This window comes from Rhagoletis zephyria, unplaced genomic scaffold, assembly GCF_001687245.7.
Source record: "Rhagoletis zephyria isolate East Lansing unplaced genomic scaffold, Rhagoletis_zephyria_1.1 Rzeph_scaffold_06637, whole genome shotgun sequence".
Taxonomy (NCBI): Eukaryota; Metazoa; Arthropoda; class Insecta; order Diptera; family Tephritidae; genus Rhagoletis; species Rhagoletis zephyria.
The window spans coordinates 9,655-33,475 of record NW_016163720.1 but is presented as its reverse complement, the minus strand read 5'-3'; the positions used below and the strand labels follow the sequence as shown (position 1 = coordinate 33,475).

Below are 23,821 nucleotides of genomic sequence, written 5' to 3'. Positions count from 1 at the left end.
ACTTCTGCGCAAACTTTAACTATCACCAGTTTTCTTATTAGTTTAGATTGCACCTGGCGACATCGCCATCAGCTGTTTTTCTTACTAGCAAATTGTTGCAAGTTAAAAAATTTCCAGTACTTTGCAAGGTGTTTAGATAAATCAGCACCAAAACTTAATAATTTTTATAACTTTTGAAAATTATTTGCCACATAAACAGTGTTAAAACTTTCGAAGTTCCAAGGAACAAAGTTCATGTCCAAGGTCAATCTATATAATAAATCAACCGCAAGAAGGTTTAATAGACCTCTTTGCAGATTTTTCGTCTACATGGGTAGTTTCTTGGAATGGACATATATCTGCTAAAATTTCAAAAAAAAATATACATAATATATTTTAATAAAAAATGCAAGATATACTATACATATATATATACATATACATAAGGATGTATTTATTTATTTATTTTATGATTATTCAAGTACTATTCGAGCAATTCCGCTCATTTCGCTACTCCAAGCCTAACTCCATTACTCATTCGTTGATACGCAAGTCCTGTATATGCCGTGTCAAATGTACACAAGTGTCCAAGCAATCTTGCCGTGAGCCAAAACTTTGTCCCGGAACGGTGCGACAACCGCCTAATACATACATTTGGCAATCATTGGTGCGTGATCAAAGTAGAAACCTTCAATTTCGATGGTGCAAACACCTTCTGACCTTGGCGGTGGCTGTAGGCATATGTCTGTTTTGGGGAAAAAGCAAAATTAAAGAGGAGAGAACATTAAATTTGGCGGTAGTATTGAACTTGATAACGCAATGAAGACAGCTGTAAAACATCATACATACATATGTAGTGTACTTGTATGTATCAGTGTTATCAATTTAACAAAAAAATAATAAGAAGTAAAAAATAATCTAAAGGAAAATCACAAAATGTGAGATGAATAGAGCTAACCGTAAATTAGAGCTAATGACCGAAAAGTGCATAAAAAATACTTAACGCATTTTGTTCAGGATTTAGGAGACACAAATTCTCAATTTTTTTTTTTTTGAAGATGGTCTGGCTGGGGGAAGCAGCCCTTATTGCACAAAATGGCTGCCCATTTTTATAATTTTTTTTTCTATTTTTTGTATTTTTTTCGCCACGCCTTTGCTTTGTTTTTTTCTTAATTAACTGCTCACTATGTACGGATGTATGTATGTACTTATCGCCCACATCCGTCTTCACCACTCTACTTACTCGGTCGTCCACGCGGTCTAGCCGTCACTGTGGTAGTAATGAATCCAATAACAAATAGCAAAATGCAAAACAAAGCAAAGCTACGCAAATCCATTGCAACGATCAAAACAATACTTATTTAAATAACACCCGCCTCGACTCAACTCTTGTCGCAATCAACGACACAACACAACAGCGGCGCAACAAAGCTCCCGCTGGAAGTCAACACAAAATAACTGCAGCAGCATCAGTAGCAGCAGCGGCAGCGACATCGACCGCGACTGCGACAGCAGCGATAGCGCCACTATCATCACTACAATTCACTTGACAACGGCTGACCGACCAATGACGAGATGACAACAAACTAATTTTAATGACAAAAATATATAATGACAACAATAACGCATTATAATAATTATAACAGCTAGCGCGATAGTAATACTTACGAGGGTCAGCACTGATATTCTGGAATTATATAGAAGAAAAACTTATTGATGTGTAAACAACTTAGCACTTGGTATGGGTAATGCCCCATTTCGGGACCGCGTCAATGCTTGTTCGAGATAATTTCCCAGCTCACGATATTTTCGAACTTTTCGGGGCCTGTTCACGACTATTTTAAGACTATTTCGGGACTAGTTTGGCATCATTTCGAGACCGTTTCGGTCTCTCAGAACCCAACATGTAATAGGGAGAATATTTTTGAGCATATTTACATTCCTGACTGCAGTGATGACTCAGCTACAGCCAGAACATGTATGTAAATATGTCCGCGAATATTCTAATTTGTTTAAAAAATCGTTTTCCTTTTCAAAAGGACTTTTTAGTCATTGATAAAAATGAAATACAACACATCCTGGATACGCGATAGAGAGTAGATCCCTTGATTTTATTCTAAATTTTTCGGGTCGGTCAGTTCGGGATTTTCCCACATACTTTTGAGATACATACATATGTATGTACCTTGAGTTTTACATTATGAGATTATTTTGTAATTTTTTGTTGTTTTCGGGATATTTTGTATTTTATTTTTAGGTTGCGAGTTCGCAAATAATTTAGGTGTTATCAGGTCATTTGGGATTTTTGTCGGAAGCCTTCGAGGTTTTTCGGCACTTTTCGAAAGTTTGTGGGATCTTCCGGGAACTTTCATGTCTAAAAGTACATTGAAATCTTAACTTCGCTTTTTATTAATATCTAAAAACAGGGACCGTAACGGTTTTGATGTTAATAATAAAAATCATAATTTCACCGTAAAATTAGATTTCTGTTTTCCAATCAAATTTAACAATTAGTTTATAATTTTTATTGTGTCGATCAAGAATAATCGTTATTTTTGGATTTGTATTTTTTCGTTCATATTATAACTTATATTTTCAGCTGTATTTTTTATGATTATAAAGGGTTTAAATCGGTCATAAATAACGGCTACGAATGTTCGAAAAAATAAAAGTTGCGTTCCCTACTCACAAGGAGTAGCAAGCTGTACTTTTAGGTTTTTCTCTCTTTCACTGAAAGCAATTTTGCTTTTTGACATTTTTACAGGTTTTATCCAGAAAAGTTCAAAATAACTATTATTTTTGATTGAAAAGAATCAGAAAATAATGATTTTGTATTGATCTTAAATTAAATAGGAAGCAGTAAAGGTTATTCTCTACTAAAGAAAAATAAAATACAAGGAAAACTTTGCCTTTTTTTGTCCTTTAAAAAGGAGCGGATACGTTATTTTCTGTTTTTTTATTATAAACAACATATTCGGTACGGTGTCTGATTAATTAGGACATTTCCCTTAATTTTTCCAATTTTAGGAAAATACTAAAATCTTTTTCTCTTCTTTTCTCCAAAATTTTATATCAAAAGTCCTTCGTGAGGAGTAAGAAATTACGAATATTTATTAAATACAGCTATTTTCACATATGTACATACATATTTTGCTTGCTTAAAAAAAATAAATTAGCGATTTAATAGAAGTAAAATGTATGTCCGATTTTGGAAAAGAATCACCACGACAGCTTTTTAACCTAAAAGGTTAAATATAAATTTAGATTGTGGCTTTGTTATCGCCTTAAAACATCTGTTGAAAAAGATGTGCCCGATTAAAGCAGCTCGTGCATATGAATATCCTTGCGTACAGCGTTGTTGAAACCCTCCTTGTAGCGATACCAGATGGGGCTTTTAACAATAGCATCCGTTTTACCTGAAAAATTAAAAAAAAACATAGAAATTTTCAAAAGATACATTATTTTATTATTATTAGTGTGCATCACTATTAATACAAAAAAAATTGGCAATGTTTTCAAATGGAATTACATATAAAATTTATTTTATTTTCAGACTTTCGCCAAAGTATTTCGGAACAATATTAAAATTTACGTGAGCTGGGCATATTTGAAAAATATTTTTTCTAAAAAATCGCCTAAGATCATAGAGGAGTTTATGCTTAAAAGCTCTGCATAAAAATGTTAAAAAATTTGAATGTATTTTCAAATCGGTATGTTTCCAAAATATTTTGGCAGAAGTCTTAAAATATAATAAATATATTATACCGCAAGATTTTTTTTTGTGACGCACCCTTATGCACATACATATGTATATATAAAAGAATTCAAAGCAATCAGTAAAAGAATAAACAACAAAATTTTAACTCACAATCATCTCGATGTCCACCAGCCGTTCTATGCTGTATGCGTCCAAAGAAGTCCTTTGAAATGACCTGTAAATGAAGGAATAAATCAAATTACTTATGTAGATCAAAACTTCAGTTGGTAACTGTGTTTGATTGTACTAGGATATTTATCTCATTTAGTGTGAAAATTGTAAATCCTTTCCCAATATCAGTTANGTGGCATGCAACTTGGCAACAACATAACAGGGCGACAATAAATATTTGTTTACTCGACTGCAGACGGTATTCTTAAAGCCGCATCATTTGTATGCAATCCCCTTATGGATATTTGCACGAAGCAATGGTAATTTCCTTAGAAAAGCCATGGAGGATGATGTGACCAGTGAAAGATTTCATTTCGAATTGTGCAAAGTTAGGGATTGTGCTGTTTGTTAGGGATGATGGTAAATAAATGCATTTCATCTTTTTTGAAAGCCAAATTAAATTAAGTTATACACAAGTTACAAATATGAAATATTAAATAGTTTGTTAAAAACTCTTTAATTTGTACATTTCGAATAATTTTGAGTTATCCGAAGAGGGTTGCCATCGGTTTAAAGAGTTACATTCAAATAAATTGTTGATAAGTTAAATGAACTATTAAACGATAAGTATCAATCGAAATGGTTTTGAAAAGGCTTCAGTTCTATACAATATTTAGGAGGGTTGCCATATATTTCACCAAAATCCTATTTAACTCATCAGTTAATTGAAATATGAATCACAATGTCAGACAACAGAGATTTACGGGGAACTCTGGCAACTGTCTTTCATCTTTGTCAACAATTTTTTAAGCTCTTTTCTCTATTTCGAAAGACTATTTAAAAAAATCCGCTAACGAGAGGTCTATGCGTTATTCTATTTTTCCTTTGGCTATAGTTTTTTTATAAAAATTTAAATGAATATTAAAAAATATATTTGTCTTATGAAAACGATAAAAACTAAAAACTCAAAGCATATTGACTTAGAAAGGGAAAAAATTTAACTAAAAAATTTATAAAATAAATTTATAAAAATCATATCAAATAAAAAAATTAACCAAGTTAAAAAAAATTTTAACATAAAAACTAAAGATTAAAAGAAAACTTAATTAAAAAACAAAAATAAACTAAAAAAGCCAAAGTAAAAGAAGTTTTTAAAAAATGAATTAATACAAAAAATATATTTTTCTTTTTAAAACAATTAGGTCTAAACATACAAAAAGAGACTAAAAATTCAAAAACAATAAATGAATTCCTAAAATTTTAATGAAATTAAAGAAATATTATTTTTTTAACAATAAAAACTAAAAATTTAAAGAAACATAAATTAAATAAAAATATACAAAGTTTCTGATAAAGTTTATTATAAATCAAATAAAATAAAAAAATTTCTTTTTTTCTTTTTAAAATAACATCTAAAAATTTAAAGAAAATTTAATTTAAAAAATTTTAACAGAAAAAAGCATAATTCCTTTTTGTTATTATTATTATGTTATTGAGCTTTATACCACGTTTTGTTTGCTGGGAAAAATGGAAAAGCAACAAGCCCGAGGATTCGAACCTCGTATCTCTCGAATGGCACGTCAGTGCCTTGGCTTTGCTTACTCGCAGACTGCGACTGGCGGAGTAGCGCGAGCAAATGACGTACATACTACATCTCCCTTTGGAACTTGCTCAAGTAGTTCCTGTCAAATAAGCTTTTTACTATGAAAGTTGGGAAGGGAGCTTTTTTGTAAGACTCTCGTGCAAGAATAAACAAATTTTTTAAACTACGATTATCTTAGAACTATCTTAATCAGAATTACTGTGTTAAACAGGTTTTCATTTGAAAATAATTTTGAAATGAGTTGCCGACTGTTTCGAATGCCCCAAAAGTGATCATGATATCCCAAGATTTCATATCATAGTATGTAGACTTTTGCTGTCCATTAAACACAATCAAGCCTACAGATTAGATGCGCCCAACGTTTTTTAATATCAACTCTCATAAATTGTTTATAACGATTATTGCTCAAATTTTCAAATCAAAACTTATCAAGTCTAATTATGTACTGCATATGAGTCTAGGAAAAAATATTTACACTTTTTAGTCTATGTTTATAATTATAAAAATTTATATTTATAAAAATATTTATATTTATAAAAATGTGGTATGTATATTAAAAAGTCTTTTTTTTTTTAATATTGAAACATACTTCTTGTACTTTCATTGCTTCAATCTTTTGCTCTAAGTACATCAAATTCGGCTAACAAACTCTCCATTAAAGTTGTAAGATATTTTGGAAATTTTTGCAATATCGTTACATAAATTTCTTAGTAATCGAAGAAAGAAAGAATCCTTCATCTAAAAATTCATATATTGCATACAAAATGCTTTTCAACGTCACCACTTCTCAGTCAAGTTATGTATTTGGCATGCAAATGGTAAGCAGCATTTTGCTTAATGAACAACTTTTCATCGTTTGTTCATAGAGCAAATGTAAATTTATGGTATAGAGCATATAAAAGAGATAGTTTAAGATATTGACTAGCATTAGGTAAGCACGATAACATACAGTCAGTGCCAAATGTAAGTGTACACCTTGTTCTAATACAATATTCAAACTTATTTTAATGATAAAATTTGTTCATTCATTATTTATGAAAATATAGATTATTCTATAACATACACCATATAAATCAAAGTTAAGTATAACGCGTGATCAAAATCTATTTGTATATGGAAGAAAACGCGCAACACCCTCCAACAAAAAAATTCTAAAAAATCAACGGCAATTTTTAGCGACTTGAAACTGGCACTTTGTTTTATCAAAATTGAATGGGCTACAAAACTGCATACTCGAAAAATTTCTAGAAATTCTGAATACAAATTGTTAAATTTTGTTGAAAATTGTTAGAATTTTTGTGAACTTTGTATAAAGTGTGAAGCTTTGATTTATATGGTTGTTGTTATAGAATAATCTATATTTTCATAAATAATTAATGAAACAAGTTTTTCTTGAAAATATGGTGTACACTTTCAGTTGGCACTGACTGTACATATCTATGACAAAATGCGGGCTAGAGTCCATACCTCACTGTTGACTACATATCTACTCTTCTCACTTATGTATACTTACATCTCTCTTGGCATTTGCATTTTTATTATCGACTTGCTTGGCCTTTAGACGTTGCAAATGATTTGGCAGACGTTTTTCAGCATCTTTATTAGCACCAGCACCATTAGTGGTAGTTGACTTACTACTCGTTTCAGCGCCCAAACGTGGCGTTGAACGACGTATGCGTTCTAGCTCCACTTCACGCGCAACCAGCTGCCGACTAAAGTAGTTCAATGTAACACCAATATAGCCTGTGAAAGAGAAAAACCAATATTAAGATGGCGATAAAGGAAATTACAGTGAAATGCACTTTTGAGAAGAAGAAAGAATACCTATACATATAGCAAATACATGCGAAAATGAAATCTGTTTACTTATTATTTGAGGGAATTTAACTTTTAGTCAATGAGGATTTTCAATGCAAATTTAATCTACGGTCGCTGAAAAAAAAAATTGGCACAGAGAAATTTTTACATGAGCCAAAATTTTTTTTTTTTAATTTTTAATTTTTTTTTGTTGTTGAAGGAGAAAATGAAATGAATGCTTGAAACTTGCACAGTATTAAAAGTGAATTGGCTACCAAACTTCCCAAATTTTTCTAAAAATTCTGATTAAAAAGTTTGAAATTTTGATGACCGTTTTTTTTTTTTGATCTGGCAATTTTTCTTCAATTCTTTTTGAAACTTTGAGTTACATGGTTTTCATTGTTGTATAAACTATATATATTAAAAAAATAAAATAAATAAAGGAAAAATAATAGGTCAAAACTTGTAAAAAAAAGTAGTGTCACTAATTATGTAGCTACCGCTGTACATAAATTTGACTTAGTCCTTTTTAAGAACCTAATACCTACCCGGAAATTGTGCCAAAGCATCCAGATCGGGTTCCATTTGAAAGACGTATGAACCTTCAGCCGCCTTCACTTGCGTATATGTCAATCCAAGATCGGCCATAACTGTAACGGCATGATAGAGATCATCACGTTCTCTGAAACATTCAAAAAAACAGAGCGAAATAATAATAACTTTGAATGGACAATGAATATTAGAAAATTTAGTTGAATGCTTGTCGATTGCTTTTCTAATTGAGTGGAGAATATAGAAACATAAAAGTAATTATTTTTCTTTAGAAATTACTTGGGCGGTTGGCAATTATCAGTGATCTTTCTATATCTAAACTACGGAAAATTAAACAAGGGGTGCTACATCCGCGCTTCTTTTAAATTTTTTTCTACCAAAACTGCCTTAACCAAACAGCTGCCACTTCCTCGTTGCATTGAGCTTTACGTTCTCCTCTACACATTAAACAGCTACCCTATTCACAACATGGATGAAGTCAGTAAACCTTCCGACGGTTAATCAACCAAAAATATTGGAAGTAACCTGATTGCTTTTTTTTCACCCTTCCACGCGGCTCCTTGTGTAAACGTCAGAAGCCACCTTATGGCTTTCAAAGACAATGGTCAGCCATACGAACGTCATCCGCTGAGCCAGACGGACCATGGAGCTAATAAACAATTTCGTCACAACACATCGTCTAAGCCTTGACGAAACCCAAACGGAAACGTTTATAACCTGTGGTTACAGCGCCCAGAATGTGCTTTCTCTAGCGAGCGCTTCGCATTCTAGTAGGAAATGCGTCAAGTTTCGTCCACAACATCGCAGCGACGACAGTAGGCATTTGAGCTACTGCCAAGGGTGCCTAGGTGGGTCCCCGCCGTTATTATTACCTTAAACTTTTCTATTGAAGAGTGATTAGCTTTCTAAAATTCTTGGCGTTTAACTCCCTATACGCGTTTTTTGGCCACCGTATACAGTGCGAGCGCTCTCGATGAGCTCTTCTAAGCAGCCGCTCCTATGCGCCGTAGGAATTCTCTTTGATAGTATCTGGTCTTAAAGCAAGGAAGGATGCCGGTCATGTTGAGTGGGTGGCAGTCTGTTAGCCTCCTGCTATAAAGAATGCACTAGTTAAACCTTGTGTCTTCATTTTTATATTTCCCTCCCGAAATCTACTTGAAATCACTCTGACATTACTTGTTCTCCCTCTCTGGTACTCTCTGGGCGCTGGTAAGCGATCAGCTCATTGTGTTGAACACAGTCCTTTCGGACCCTTCCCCCATATTTTACTATTGGTCTAAGAAGGTGTATGTTTATGATTTTTCAGCACACTTCTGCCATTAGGACTCGTGTGGCTTTTCTGACAGCATACTACGTAATTCCCTTATAAAATTTTGGGCTCAAAGATGACCCAGAGATATTTCACTTCGGAGCTAAATTCTTTAACGATTACGATTGCGTTGATATTTAGGCTCACCGCACCGCACCATCTAGACATAGACAGGATAAATGCTCTTTGAACATTGTCACAGACGGTATTTAAAATTTTTTTATTATTAATTATCCCCAGAAGGAACAGTGCCCTCCTAAAGGCAACCTCTCGCGATTTTAGCGCACTGCTGTTTCGACCAATCTAGTTCACAACTTTACTCCAATTCCTTTGCGTAGCAGGATAGGGGCAGCTACATCTCTTATTCCTAAGTCTCGATCAACAGCTTCATTTGAGGGGTTGTCAAAGACTTATTCAATGTGAAAAAATGCAGATAGTGCGAAATCACCTACCTTGAACGCACGCGCGATACTTCATATAAGCACTCAAACCAAGAAATCTAACCCCTCTTCATCTAACCCCCAAGGTCGAATCTCTTCCAAACCGCGCTCCCTGGTCCTAGCGTTACTTGAGCTTTCACATTCAATCGGCAATCATTGCTTTACAGCGAGTTTTTGTGGATGTAACGGTGTCTTGTAAATCTCTTCTGGATAGTCTTTAAGCAGGGACCGTAGCAGTTACAACTTTTATTAAAAAAATCGCTCCTTAACAATTAGTTTTTGACTTTTATTTAATTACTCCTTAAATAACCATTTTTTCTGGCTTTTAATTGGACAATTTTTTTTGATTTTTATCTAAATAATCTGAAAACAAGTAAGAAAGTCTAAGTTCGGGCGGAGCCGAACATTAAATTCCCGGCGCAAGTATTTAATATATGACTTTCACCTTTCCGAACTACCGCTACGTGGTAAGCCGGGGCGTATCAATTTTGAGTAAATTAGAGTCCTTAAATTTCGAACTTTTGAAGTTTCAAGCAGTTCTGAAATTTACCGTTATATGAAAAGCGGCCTCAATTTTAGTCCGATTTCAATCATTTTCAACATTTTTCTTTTACGTGGCAGGCACAATAACCATACCGAGTTTGGTATAAAATGGTAGAACGGTTACCGAGATACATATAAGTGATCATAAGTGGGCGGTGCCAAGCCCATTTTCCAAAATTTTATCATAAACGTATTTCTTGGTTAGGCTTTAATATTTACTGATTTATCGAAGATTTTGTATTTCTCTAAATTACCGTTATATGGGATGTGGGCGTGGTTATTGTCCGATTTTAAAAAGTTTCGGCGATTTTTTATGCTGTACCAGGGCCAACAACTGTGCCAAGTTTGGAAGAAATTGGTGCAGCGGTTNCGCCAACAACTGTGCCAAGATATACACATAAGTGGGCGTGGCTACGCCCATTTTCCAAAAATTTACAATATTCTTATTTTTCGTCTAAAAATTGTTTTAAATATTAATTTTGAAGTTACTAAAATATCGCAGTTTTCGTATTTCCGAAAATTACCGTTATATGGGATGTGGGCGTGGTTATTGTCCGATTTCGCCCATTTTCAATACCAACCTACCTTGGATAAATGGAGACCTAAATACCTATTTCGTTGAGATATCTCAATTTTTGCTCAAGTTATCGTGTACACGGACGGACGGACAGACAGACATGGCTTAATCGACTTCTCTATTCATTCTGAGCATTTATGTATACATTTGTCTATATCTATCCCGATTCGTTTTGGCTGTTACAAACAACCGTTATGTGAACAAAATTAATATACCCTTGTGCACAAGTGCGCTCGGGTATAATAAGTTATTTTGGATTTTAAAATTATACGCCTTACATAACAGTTATCGAATTATAAATAAAAGTCATAAATAAAAATCAGTCACTGACCTTTATTTTTTAAATCATACTTATAAAACTCATTTGTATAAGTCGTAGTAAACTTTTGTTTTCCAACACATTCTTAACTGCAAAAAATGTTAATGAATTTTATACGAATGATTTAAAAAATAAAAGTCGGTGACTGATTTACATATATCGATGACTTTTAAAAGTAAAAGTCACTGTCTGATTTTTATTGATGATGTTGTTCTGGCGTTAATCCATTCGTGATGAAATAAAAAACTAAACTGGGCAAAACTGATAATAGCGTTGCCAGATCTAAAAATTTTCAACTCAAAANCTCATTTGTATAAGTCGTAGTAAACTTTTGTTTTCCAACACATTCTTAACTGCAAAAAATGTTAATGAATTTTATACGAATGATTTAAAAAATAAAAGTCGGTGACTGATTTACATATATCGATGACTTTTAAAAGTAAAAGTCACTGTCTGATTTTTATTGATGATGTTGTTCTGGCGTTAATCCATTCGTGATGAAATAAAAAACTAAACTGGGCAAAACTGATAATAGCGTTGCCAGATCTAAAAATTTTCAACTCAAAACTTGCACTTCATTATACTAGAATTTAATGGGCTATAAAAAAAAATTGAAAACCTGAATAAAAAGTTGTTAATTTAGATGAAACTTTGAAATTTAAAAAATTAGCATCTAAAAGCTTTTTTAGTCAACTTTTGACAACAAATTTGAATTCTTAGGTTGAAAATCTACCAGAAAAGTCCATAAATTCAAAAACCAAAATTTTTGGTGGTTCTACTAGTACTTCAAATAACCACTTAAGCCCCTACTCACCTTTGAGACAGCAATTGTACGGCCACCGAACGAAATTTGGCGATAAAATGCGCTTGAGTAATGGTACAGTGTCCACTAGAATGACATGACCCTGCCCCAGACCATGCATACCCGTAGAAATACCCTTACGAAAAGCTTGAAAAATGTTGCTTTGGGTGATGCTCTTCTGTCTGAACTGTAAATAAGAAGCAATGCAAGAAAAAATGTGAATATGAAAAATACATAAAAGAATAAGTAAGAGGAGGAGAAAGCAAAAAGAAGAAGAAAGAGCATAAACGATATAAAAGAGAAAAATTAATAGCACCCACAAAGTGCAATTTAAAATAGGTTTAAAAAATAGTGCAACATGTATGTATGTATGTATGTAGGTATGTATGGCACCATTGCGGTGGCGCAACGAGCGCAATTTTGTTAATTGCCAAATACATTTTTTATTTGCTTATGAGAGGCATAATGTACGTCGACGATAACGACGAAGGCGGGGGCAATGCAAAGCAATTGCCTATAAATGCCTCCTAGGTGAGCAGTTAATTATGAGAAAGCTTTGGTGGAGCCGTATGGGCGCTGTTTTAGACCGTCCAGCATTTGAATGCATACTCGCATACAGCATAACTTGTACTAAGTATGTTTACACTGACTGCATGAATATGAAATTAACTCATAAGCTTCAAACACTTAGCATTTCATAAAGCGCCACGGTCCAATGCACAGTTAAGTAGGCAAACAAACGTTCAGCGGGGGTAAAACTCGTACATACCTATAAAGAAAGGTGGGTAGATAAAAGGTTAAATGCTTGATGTTGCACTTATTCATTACATTTTCGCAAATTCTTTTCCAACATTCTTTGTATGCAGCATTCCTTTGAGTTGCAAAAAAGATAAATATGTATGTATGTGGATCATTTCGCCTTCAGGCTACATATGTCCATTCAGCCGCAGCAGTTACTCACTGAAAACCGTCATTAATCTCGTGATTGCATTTAGAGTGTATAATAAAAATTACATATTTCCTGATTGCATGATTATTATGACTGCTGCTATGAAAGACGTTCGTTCTACCCAAGAGCGAGCAGCAGGGGAAAGAAGTTAGCGATTGTCAATGGAATATTGCAGTATTACTTAGTATGAGTATCTATGTATGTATGTAAAAGCGTTAGATGACCTGCTTGAATATGGCAATATTTGATAAAGCTCAGTAAAGCGTAATGAAGTTTGCATAATTCATAGCACTCTGAAGGTCTGGTGTGACTAAGAGATTGTTACTTAGGCATTTTAATGGCTGGCAGATCGAGTATAGGTGTATATTTGCTTTTAATCAATTTGTAATTGAGTCAGCGAGTTGAGAACTGTTGTTGAATGTTAACAAAAGAGAGATAAAGATCTTCTGGACAACTAGGAGTTAAACTGGAATGCTCGGACTACAGAAGGTCAGCGTAGTACATCACGTCGACAGAGCAAGGCATCAGCCTTTCCCATGACAGTCGGGTCTACGTTACCGGAACGACCCAGATCTATATCAGGTCAACTTCTGACACTCCAGCTCATTCCCTACAAACGATTTTGGGAATATTTTTGCTGACAGCAACCAAGCAGCAGCAAAAAACCTGCCAACATACCATCGCTTTACTTCTACGTCAAGGGCTAAGCCCTCCCTCGAGGGAAACTCTCATAAGCACTCAACTCGGGGATGCTTAGTTTAGGTTAGGAGGGCGTGTATGGTATATTCCACACTTTCACTCGCAGACAAAATTGTCCATTGAGAGTGTCCTCTACAAGCGAGTATCAAAAGAAGATACGTACCCATAACCGAGAGAGTAGCTAGGTACCTTCTAAGAATAATAGAATAAAAAACTGCACATTCCTCATGGGGATGACGTCATGAAGCAACGAGTAAGGGAGATGTAGGAGAGAAACAATAGCGTCGATTGGCATTTCTAAACAAATCGTAGTTGTGTTCATCTAGGCGAGAACAAACTTAGCGCGGACATTTCCATGATGCTGATTCTGTCAAATTCGCTAAAAACAAAGTAGAGGTACTGCTGAATACGCCACCTATGTCTCTCTAGATCGTGAGTACTTCAATTCATAATTTTTATTGAACAAATTACTATCCCTAATGATGCCGAGGTGATCCAACAGTCCCTCCTCCGCTATCTAGCCCAAACGGTTGAAGAAGCATGAATCCAAGTGCTTAAGGCGCTTCGACTATTGACTCCTCCCCATTCTCGGCACGGCAACTTCTGCAGAGGGTACTTGTTAGTATTCGCCTTCGTTGAAGTATTAGTGTTTTAGCCCAGTGTCCTGTGATAACACCGGTAAGGACTCTTACTACTGAGTTTCAGTGTGTCTGTCGTATTTTTCCTACTAAACCGCGGCCATAATAATATTGTGATCTGAAAGTCTTTCCGTTTGTTCCACAAGTCATTAATATTAATTAAATTTTCCCAACGTACGGCGGTCGTACGTAATTATCCGCTTCTTCTATTGGCATCTCTGTGTCGTATCGTATCTGGCCATCGGGAGGCCCAGTAACGCCAGCGGTGCGACATTTCCACACGATTCCCAATTTCACCATTTTAGACCGCACAGTCTTCAGTTCCGATTGACTATTGACAAAGATAGTGGCTTTATCTTCTGGAACTATACTACTAAGTAAAATACTAGCCGGCCTTTCTATAGCGTAGATCTCTGCTTGGAAGATACTGTAATCGTTCGGTAGATGAAAGGACCGATTGATCTGCGTGTATTTCGAATAGAGACTGGCTCTGGTTCCGTGTTGCATCTTTGAACCAACTGTGGGGATGGATATACCTTTTTCTGCTACTGGCAGTTCTGCATTCCTTTATTCTCTGGTCGCGAACCTAATAGGTACATGAATATTGAAGTCCCAAACAGAAGTAATGTAATCAGTGCTGGCTTGTATGTCAGCTTTAGTTCCATTGAGCCGGCCCCTTTCTTTTCATTCAGTATTTAGCTGCATGCCCAAAATTAGTTTTGTCTTCCTTGTAATGGCCTCTCAGAGCCTGAGAGCACTCTTTGCAGCCGTACCATAGATGAAAATATGCAGCGGTTGCAAATGAAATACCATGTTAAGCCCTTGTTATTTTTGTTGTAGCGGCTACAACAACCCCGCGCAGATCGGTTAGTCCCTCAGTCGTTGTCGTCAAGCTCCACTAACGGCAGCCCTGGGAAGCGTGCAGCTTCGACGCGGTCTGCCCATATTNCCTGGGAAGCGTGCAGCTTCGACGCGGTCTGCCCATATTGACAGGGGCGTTAGCGTGGTGGGGTTTAGAGGGCATGCGAAGAGATGCTGTGAGTCATGGGGCGACTCTCCGCATACCGGGCATTCATTTGGGATATCTTCGCTTAGTCTGCTCAGGTATGAGTTCAGCCTGATGCAGTAACCAGAGCGCAGTTGGGCTATTGTGGTCCGAGTCTCCCGAGGCAGATGAAGTTCTGTCTCGTCCACGTGTTTTGTTGTGCCCAGAACGGCATTCACAGGTCGGGAGTCTACATAACTGGAGACTGCCTCTCTGTGAATGCCGTTCAAGACCTGTCGATAGGCTGTCGGGTCCAAAGGTTGTTTGATGAACCTCTGGACTTCGTCCGTCAGTTCGTATAGATGGCTCCTGACGTGCCTGGGCGAAGGCTCTTCTGCAAGGAGTTGCCTGTTTGGGTTGCCACATCTGTGGCTCCCAACCACGAACTACCTGCAAAGCATTATGTTATGCTCCATAACTGGGAGCATGTGGGCCTCCTCGTGCAGGTGGTGTTGCGGCGACATCAGAAGGCATCCTGTCGCTGTCCTAAGTGCCGTGTGCTGGCAAGTCTGCAGCTCCATCCATTGCGTCCTACTAGTCCCCGGTGACCACACTGGCGCAGCGTAGTTCAGAACCAGCCGCCCAATTGCCTTGTACGTTGCCAGCAACGTTTCTTTGCCTTTGCCCCAGGTGCTGCCGGCTAGCGGTTTGAGGACCTTGTTGCGGCTTTGTACTTTGTTGACAATTGCGGTTGTATGCGCCGAGAAGGAGAGCAGACTATCGAATGTTACTCCGAGTGTTTTCGGGTTGTTCGACGCCGGAATTGGTATATCATCGACGTAAAAGTTATCGACGAGTGGCGACCACTCAGACAAGTTGAGGACCTCCGTTAAGTAAGCTACTCCCGTAGGGCCCAAATTTTTCAGCATCAGCAGCATATTCCGTCGGGTCCAATGGCTTTTGAGGCTTTCGCCTTCCCGATGGCTACCCTTACCTCACCGCTGGTGAAAACAAGAGGGGCACTTGGTTTTGGCAGTTTGTGCAGCCTTCTGGTAACTCGACATATGGCTTTATCCACCGGAGGCTGCAGGATGAACTGCCGTTGAAATAGCTCGCGCATCGCTCCGGGTCCAACGAAACGTGTTCACCAAAGTCTGTTCCAACTCTGTCGTCACGCTTCGTCGGGTTGGACAATGACCAAAGTTTACTCTCACCAGAGGCGAAGTTGCAGGTCTTCAGATGCTCTTCCCATTTCTTCCGCTTATGTACGTTCACAAGTTGCCGAATCTCCGAGTTGAGATCCCTAATGCGGCGATTTCCGGGATCGGCGTGACGAAGGTTGTCGCGCTCATCAGGTAGGACAGCCGCTCCAGCAGGAAAATTCGCACGAGGGTCTGGGATGAAGCAGGCTGCAGCAGCAGTGCCAACCCTGCGGAATTTACGTTCACCTACGTGAACGTCGGTTGGTATGGGTAGTGCAGCGNATGTTATGCTCCATAACTGGGAGCATGTGGGCCTCCTCGTGCAGGTGGTGTTGCGGCGACATCAGAAGGCATCCTGTCGCTGTCCTAAGTGCCGTGTGCTGGCAAGTCTGCAGCTCCATCCATTGCGTCCTACTAGTCCCCGGTGACCACACTGGCGCAGCGTAGTTCAGAACCAGCCGCCCAATTGCCTTGTACGTTGCCAGCAACGTTTCTTTGCCTTTGCCCCAGGTGCTGCCGGCTAGCGGTTTGAGGACCTTGTTGCGGCTTTGTACTTTGTTGACAATTGCGGTTGTATGCGCCGAGAAGGAGAGCAGACTATCGAATGTTACTCCGAGTGTTTTCGGGTTGTTCGACGCCGGAATTGGTATATCATCGACGTAAAAGTTATCGACGAGTGGCGACCACTCAGACAAGTTGAGGACCTCCGTTAAGTAAGCTACTCCCGTAGGGCCCAAATTTTTCAGCATCAGCAGCATATTCCGTCGGGTCCAATGGCTTTTGAGGCTTTCGCCTTCCCGATGGCTACCCTTACCTCACCGCTGGTGAAAACAAGAGGGGCACTTGGTTTTGGCAGTTTGTGCAGCCTTCTGGTAACTCGACATATGGCTTTATCCACCGGAGGCTGCAGGATGAACTGCCGTTGAAATAGCTCGCGCATCGCTCCGGGTCCAACGAAACGTGTTCACCAAAGTCTGTTCCAACTCTGTCGTCACGCTTCGTCGGGTTGGACAATGACCAAAGTTTACTCTCACCAGAGGCGAAGTTGCAGGTCTTCAGATGCTCTTCCCATTTCTTCCGCTTATGTACGTTCACAAGTTGCCGAATCTCCGAGTTGAGATCCCTAATGCGGCGATTTCCGGGATCGGCGTGACGAAGGTTGTCGCGCTCATCAGGTAGGACAGCCGCTCCAGCAGGAAAATTCGCACGAGGGTCTGGGATGAAGCAGGCTGCAGCAGCAGTGCCAACCCTGCGGAATTTACGTTCACCTACGTGAACGTCGGTTGGTATGGGTAGTGCAGCGAAGGCGCTTTCAGTAACATCCGCGAAGCCTTTCCAATCAGCTTTAGAAAAGTTGACATAGTTCCGGTGATCCGCGGAAGCGAAGTCGGTCGATGTCTGCTTCGATACTGCACGGTGTGGTGCGTGATGAAGCTAGGCCTCCACCATTGAACTCGCTCGCGATCTCGATGGTGCACGTTATATGCGGCGCAATTCAACAGTGTTGAATTGCCGTGCAGCTTCATATCTTGGACCGCAGCTATTAATATTCCGTGCCGACGAATGAAGACCGTTCTATTCTCGATGTTGCTCTGAAGTCCATTGCAGTTGAATTGTAAACTCTTCGTGTGCCTAGGGAGACTTATTGGAATGTGGGGTGTTAGTGATGTGTGTTGACGTGCCGCCATATGCTGTGCTTCTGCTGAGGGTTTTGCACTCAGGTGTTAGTGGGCGGTGTCGCAGTTGGGGGTTGCGACCGAACAGCACAGCATGGGCCCTCATAGTCCCTCGTCCAATCTCGCGTGGTGCGCAGTCTTGAGCATGCCCTAAAGTGACACCAGCCAAGGCTGGTGTTGCACTTAACTGATGTCACATTACGGAATATCCTGGACTGGCGCACGGTACAGATTGTCTGTAGTGTGGTCTGTTGTGTCTGTGGTATTGTCTATTGTAATGTGCTGTGGTGCGGTTGTCTTTAAGTTGAGTTGCTCTGGCGGACTCTGTTGTGCCGTGGAGGCAACTCGATTGGCGCAGCAAGGGGCCACGTACTCAGTGGTCCAGTGTGATTTCGCCAGCCTAAACTGCGCCGAAACAACAGCCCTTAGTCGGGTAAAACCCCGAGTCATCCCGCTAGGTAGAACCGGCTGCCGTGGGAATGCGAAGAAATGTCTCGAGTCGTGGGGTGTCTCTCCGCATGCTGAGCAATCGTTGGGCACAACTGCAACATTGCCACGACGGCCGGTTCTACGTACCGGAACGACTTGGGTTTTACACGACCAAGGGCTGTCGTTTAACCCCGTTTAGGTCGGCGTAATATTGCAAACGTTGTTCGTTGCAAAAATGGTCTAATAGTCGAATTTATTTAAAGTACAAAAGGAGTCGGCACAGTCGGTACCAAATAAACAATAAAGGTAAAGCTACAATTAAATTAAATAAACAACAATGCACAGCCAAATTAAAAGCAATTGAGACTGACGTCGGTAATCTTTACATATTCGCGCACTCACCTCAAAGCCTTTTGTGGGAAAGTTTATTTTCGGCCAAGCAAGTGAGGCAAACATTAAATGCCAGGCGGCGAAACCAAACTGCAAATAAGGATAAACTGTGTAGTTCTGCAGATGATTAATTTGATTTTGGACGAGATCGATAAAGCTAAACCACTTTGTTGCCTCAACGACAGCAGTCAAGTTGGGATCTGGCATTTTCTGATGCAAATAGTTTTCAAAAACACCCTGCGTTAGACTGCAAAAATAAGGCGGTTCTTAATTTACCTTAATACACAATTTTTCAAGCTCAATTACCGTTCATAATCTCCGCCACCATGGACAACATATAATACATGGCGCACGCGTGTACTAATCGACATGTCAGTCATTGTGATTTCAACATCATCCGCATTGTCGGTGTGTTTGGATTTCCCCAGTTGCTTGCGAGGACGTTGTATCTATAAAAGTGATTGAAAAGAGAACAAAATTCTGCATTCGATCTAAAAACATTAAAAATATTTCGGAACATACCCTAAATACAGCACCCCATACATCGAATAAACCTTGTTGCCGGTCTTTTTGTCCCAAGTTGGCATTAAGCACATCTTGCAGCGTTAAGGCTTTTTTCTGCGCGCTAGAAAAATATACAAAATTTTGTAGTGAATTTCGTATACAATTTATATGTATATACTTTGTATATTACTTGAAGAACTGCAGTGTTGATATGCAGCATCGTACATCATTACCCGATTTCTCGGCCATTGCATACAATGCACTAAAATCGGATTTCATGCGTTCCCTTTGCGCTATTTGAAGAAGTCTGAAGAAAACAGAGTCATATCAGTAAACCGTTTGCTTGCTTTAGGAATCGAACTCACCGCTCTGTTAACCGTGAGGCCTCTATGGGTGGAAATGTTACAACAAATGCTATTTGACGCAAGGGTCGCAGCGCTGGCTCATAAATATCATTGCAAATACAAATGATTGGACGTTTAAGAATGTTGCGCTCCGCTTTGCCTTTGGCTTTAGCTTTCGCTTTGTTTACCGCATTGTCGCTCACGAATTTAACTAGAAATTCAATCGACTGACGGGGTGCACCATCGATTTCATCTACAATGTATAATTCCAGAAAGGATCATTAATAGTTTATATAATTAAGAACATTTTTTTTACACACCAAGCACAATGCAATTTGGGCGCCGATCTTCATTTAGTACTGATGACATTTGTGTACCATTTTCCAGTGCTTGCTTGAAAGCTTCTGGACTACGATCGTCGGAAGCATTTATTTCGCGCACAGCATAGCCGGCATGTCGTGCAATTGTGTGCGCAAGCGTGGTTTTACCCAGTCCCGGTGGACCGCAAAGCAAAGCGACTTTTTGCATAGGCCGACCATGCTCATCCACATTGGTATCCAACATTTGTTGAAATTTTCTCTTACGCCAACCGCCATTCGATTCGAATTTACCCGTGCGTTTATTAAATGTATTTAAATTGTGGCTACTGCTGTTGGCATTCGGTTGGTCTTTCTTTTTGAATTCTCTGCAAAAGATATTTATTAAGCTAGTGAATAACTGCATCTGGACTAAGCAAATTCACCTGCCAAATACCACTTTATCCCACATTTTAAGCCAATACAATAAACTGCGATTTGTCGCTTCGTCAGACAGCAGATCAATATATTTGCGCGGCTTATATTTCTCCACCCACAATTGTTCTTCTTGATTTGACTGGTTTCCTCTTGGCGCTGTTGAACTTGTGCTTGTGGTTGCTGCTTGCGGTTGCGCATCCTGTTGTTGTTGCTGCGAGGGTGTAGCCGTACGTTTGAGTACCTAAAGAAAATAATTTGGGTTAATTAAGCAAAGTGGTTTCCACCGTCTCAAGCGTACTTACAATTTCATTTGCTTCAGCCCATATGCGTTGCTTATTTTCACCTAGTAAGCCATCAAACTGCGTCAAAGCGCGAATGTCCTCCAGCGCACGAGCTTCATACTCCTCTGAATGAAACCGAACAAAAATGCGCTCATGCTCCCCTCGTTGCAACACCTGAAACGGCCACTGCGGTACTGTGTACGACATATTACGCATTTTGAAGTCATGCAGTGCTCTTAAACGGGACAAATCGTCTTTTCGTACAGCTTTATTAACCTCCTGCAACTGTCGGCGTGTTTCTAGTATTTTTTGAATCATTTCCATATCACGTTCCTCTTCGGTACGCGCTTTTTTGGCAACAGGATCTTCGTATGTTTCATTTTGATACAAATCATCTATGTCACCAAAGAGATCACGTTCTAGGCGTCGCTTATTGCGCAATCCCATGCCCTGCAACTCGAGCGCGGGTTCATTGGGTTCTTCATTGAATTCATCTACTGGTTCACATTCTGGTAATGGCGTCAAGCACACTACTTCGTCTATAGGCGCCAGCGCCGCCCGCTGTTTATTTGTTGCAAGTGGGGTTGATGAAATACGTTTTTGTGGACCACTAGGTGTACCAAATAGTCGCCGATTAACTAAATTACCCGTGTTGCTCCCGGTTGAGATTTGTGATAGTTGCGGAGAATTGATTGTATCGATTCTATTTACGGAATTGAAAGTGTTGTTGGAATTGATTGAAGTGGAAGGCGCGAAGAGCTCTACAAATGTGGGAGCGTCATATAGGAAATAGGAGAAGTGAAGTAGCATTCTCACTATACTCACCATTTTCGGCAGGGGGCAACTCTTCTAACATTTCCAATTCCTCCTGATAACGAAGCTCGAATTCTTCCTCTTCGTCGGGATATTGATCCATGTTGAGATTTTTATTATATTTCAACTAAGTAATGGTCTAATTTTTCGGTTTTGGTGCGGAAAGGGGGTGGTTGGTTAAGTGGTAGGGCCTAGATTTTCCACAAAACGCCAGGTTATTTCTCCGAGCTTTGTTGCGAGATCCAATTAATATCCAATTGCAACGGAACCATGTGGTTTGTATCGAATGGTTTTACAATATGATCGTAAAATAATAGGACATTTTATTATCGACTTTGCTACCCGAGAATATAAAATAAAATCATTACCTTGATTTAGTTAACTAATTAGGTAGTTAACTTTATTAGTGTTTTATTTACCAAAAATACAAAAATGTAAACAAGTCAATTGTCAAAGTTGGCGCCAAATTGACTTAAGTGCTTCCACTACTATAAAATCAGTGCTGCCAAGATTGTAAACCCTTATATGTCGCCTACACTGGCATATTAATTGCGTTCCAGCAGCAGTATAATTAGCAGGTTTTGTNTTTGTATCGAATGGTTTTACAATATGATCGTAAAATAATAGGACATTTTAAAAAANAGTCAATTGTCAAAGTTGGCGCCAAATTGACTTAAGTGCTTCCACTACTATAAAATCAGTGCTGCCAAGATTGTAAACCCTTATATGTCGCCTACACTGGCATATTAATTGCGTTCCAGCAGCAGTATAATTAGCAGGTTTTGTAGGATTTACAGGAACAGCTGTTTTCGCCATTAATAAACCTTATGTAAGGTGTCGTGCGGGAACAGCTGCCTGTAAAATCCTGTAAATTCATTCTATTCGTACTGCTGCGGGAACGCAACTATTATTATGCTTGATTTAATAGGGCAATTAGCCTAAACGCGTAAATTCCTCGTAACCACATAACGGAGGCTGCAAACAGATGCGATACTACCGACATGGATAACTAGATATGAAACCTTTTTTTTGTTAGAGCGCTGTGAAAGTTTGTATTTTTTATAACGTTTTCCAATAGAGCCACTGTGACGAAAACATGTGTGAGCATTTATTGAGAAGTTTATAGAGAATCTTTTGATTAAACAAAACGAACAGAAATTGTAATATTTTTTATATCAGTTTTTTATTTAAGAGTTTAAATGCTAGTGAAATCGTGTTTAGTTAAAAATATTGTTTTATAGCAATATTAAAAAATGCATGCGCAATAAATCCTCTAAATTCAAGGTGGTGCATTTTCCACACATCTAATGGTAGCTCGCCATTTCGCGTATCAGCTGTTTATCTGCCAAGGGATTGGCAGTCTACCAACAACGAAAAACGAGTTACTGGGCGCTTTCTCATATAAAAATTATAAAGAGAGAGCTGGAGTGTCAGTCCTTGGCTAGACATATGGGTCGTTCCGATTACGTATACCCGACTGTCGTGGAAACATAGCAGCTCACAGTTTGTATTGATCGAATTTTTGTATCGTGGCCGTAGTATCGCCAAAGAACGTAAATTTTCGTTCTTTGATTTTACCTAAATTGTGCATTTAAAGTGACTGACAATAATTTTTTTTTTCGTTTTCTTTGCTTTGTTTACTTTTCGCTCGTTTTCCAGTGCAACAGGTGGTGTAGAAACCGCTCAAAAAGTAAAAATTGTTCACTCTCTTGTTCATACGTGATCTTTCGTTGTGTCTTTCGTTCATGGGTATGTAGATCCAAAAATTGTGTGAAGTTCGAAATTTTTACCCAACCTTTATTAATTGAGTTTTGATGGCAACACTCTTTCTTTAATGCAACCCTGCTGTGAATAAATTAATTTTTTTTTCGCCCATAGGGANCGTTCATGGGTATGTAGATCCAAAAATTGTGTGAAGTTCGAAATTTTTACCCAACCTTTATTAATTGAGTTTTGCTGGCAACACTCTTTCTTTAATGCAACCCTGCTGTGAATAAATTAATTTTTTTTTCGCCCATAGGGATTTAAATTACGGTGGCAACATCGATGTTTTAAAAATCGAATGAAAACATCGATGTTTTTACACATTTTTCTAATTTTTAGTCAAACTGTGTGCTCATTCAAAAAGTTGAACCAACGGCAAAGATTACTTTTTCTTTTTGTTAACATATTGACTCAGAGAGGTGGTTTACAAAACAAATATAAATTAAAAGTTTAATCACAAAAGACGCAACAAACATCGTCTCTGAAATTCCAAAAGTCGTAACTAATACAAAATTCAGTTTTTGATTGATATGATGGATTTCATCGAATTACAACTCCACAAGACAAAGAATATAGGCAAAAACAAAGATAAAGATAAAGAAAAGATGAAGATGAAGATGAAGA

General features: G+C 38.4%; 2 protein-coding genes across 2 annotated transcripts; both read right to left on the bottom strand.

Moving 5' to 3' along the window:
- Nucleotides 1-421: 421 nt before the first annotated feature.
- LOC108373372 (proteinase inhibitor-like) lies at nt 422-1,510 on the bottom strand. Its single transcript, XM_017629246.1, is given in 3 exon segments — nt 422-653; nt 656-724; nt 1,223-1,510. Coding segments are annotated over 3 exon segments (303 nt in total). The 5' UTR covers nt 1,317-1,510; the 3' UTR covers nt 422-513.
- Nucleotides 1,511-3,120: 1,610 nt separating this feature from the next.
- LOC108373373 (chromosome transmission fidelity protein 18 homolog) lies at nt 3,121-21,814 on the bottom strand. The gene is given in 16 exon segments (XM_017629248.1): nt 3,121-3,395; nt 3,848-3,911; nt 6,964-7,193; nt 7,796-7,929; nt 11,802-11,838; nt 11,841-11,976; nt 18,770-19,004; nt 19,064-19,206; nt 19,280-19,382; nt 19,452-19,568; nt 19,627-19,858; nt 19,926-20,290; nt 20,348-20,580; nt 20,642-21,381; nt 21,446-21,661; nt 21,802-21,814. Coding segments are annotated over 15 exon segments (2,961 nt in total). The 5' UTR covers nt 21,537-21,661; nt 21,802-21,814; the 3' UTR covers nt 3,121-3,294.
- Between the last annotated feature and the right edge of the window lie 2,007 nt (nt 21,815-23,821).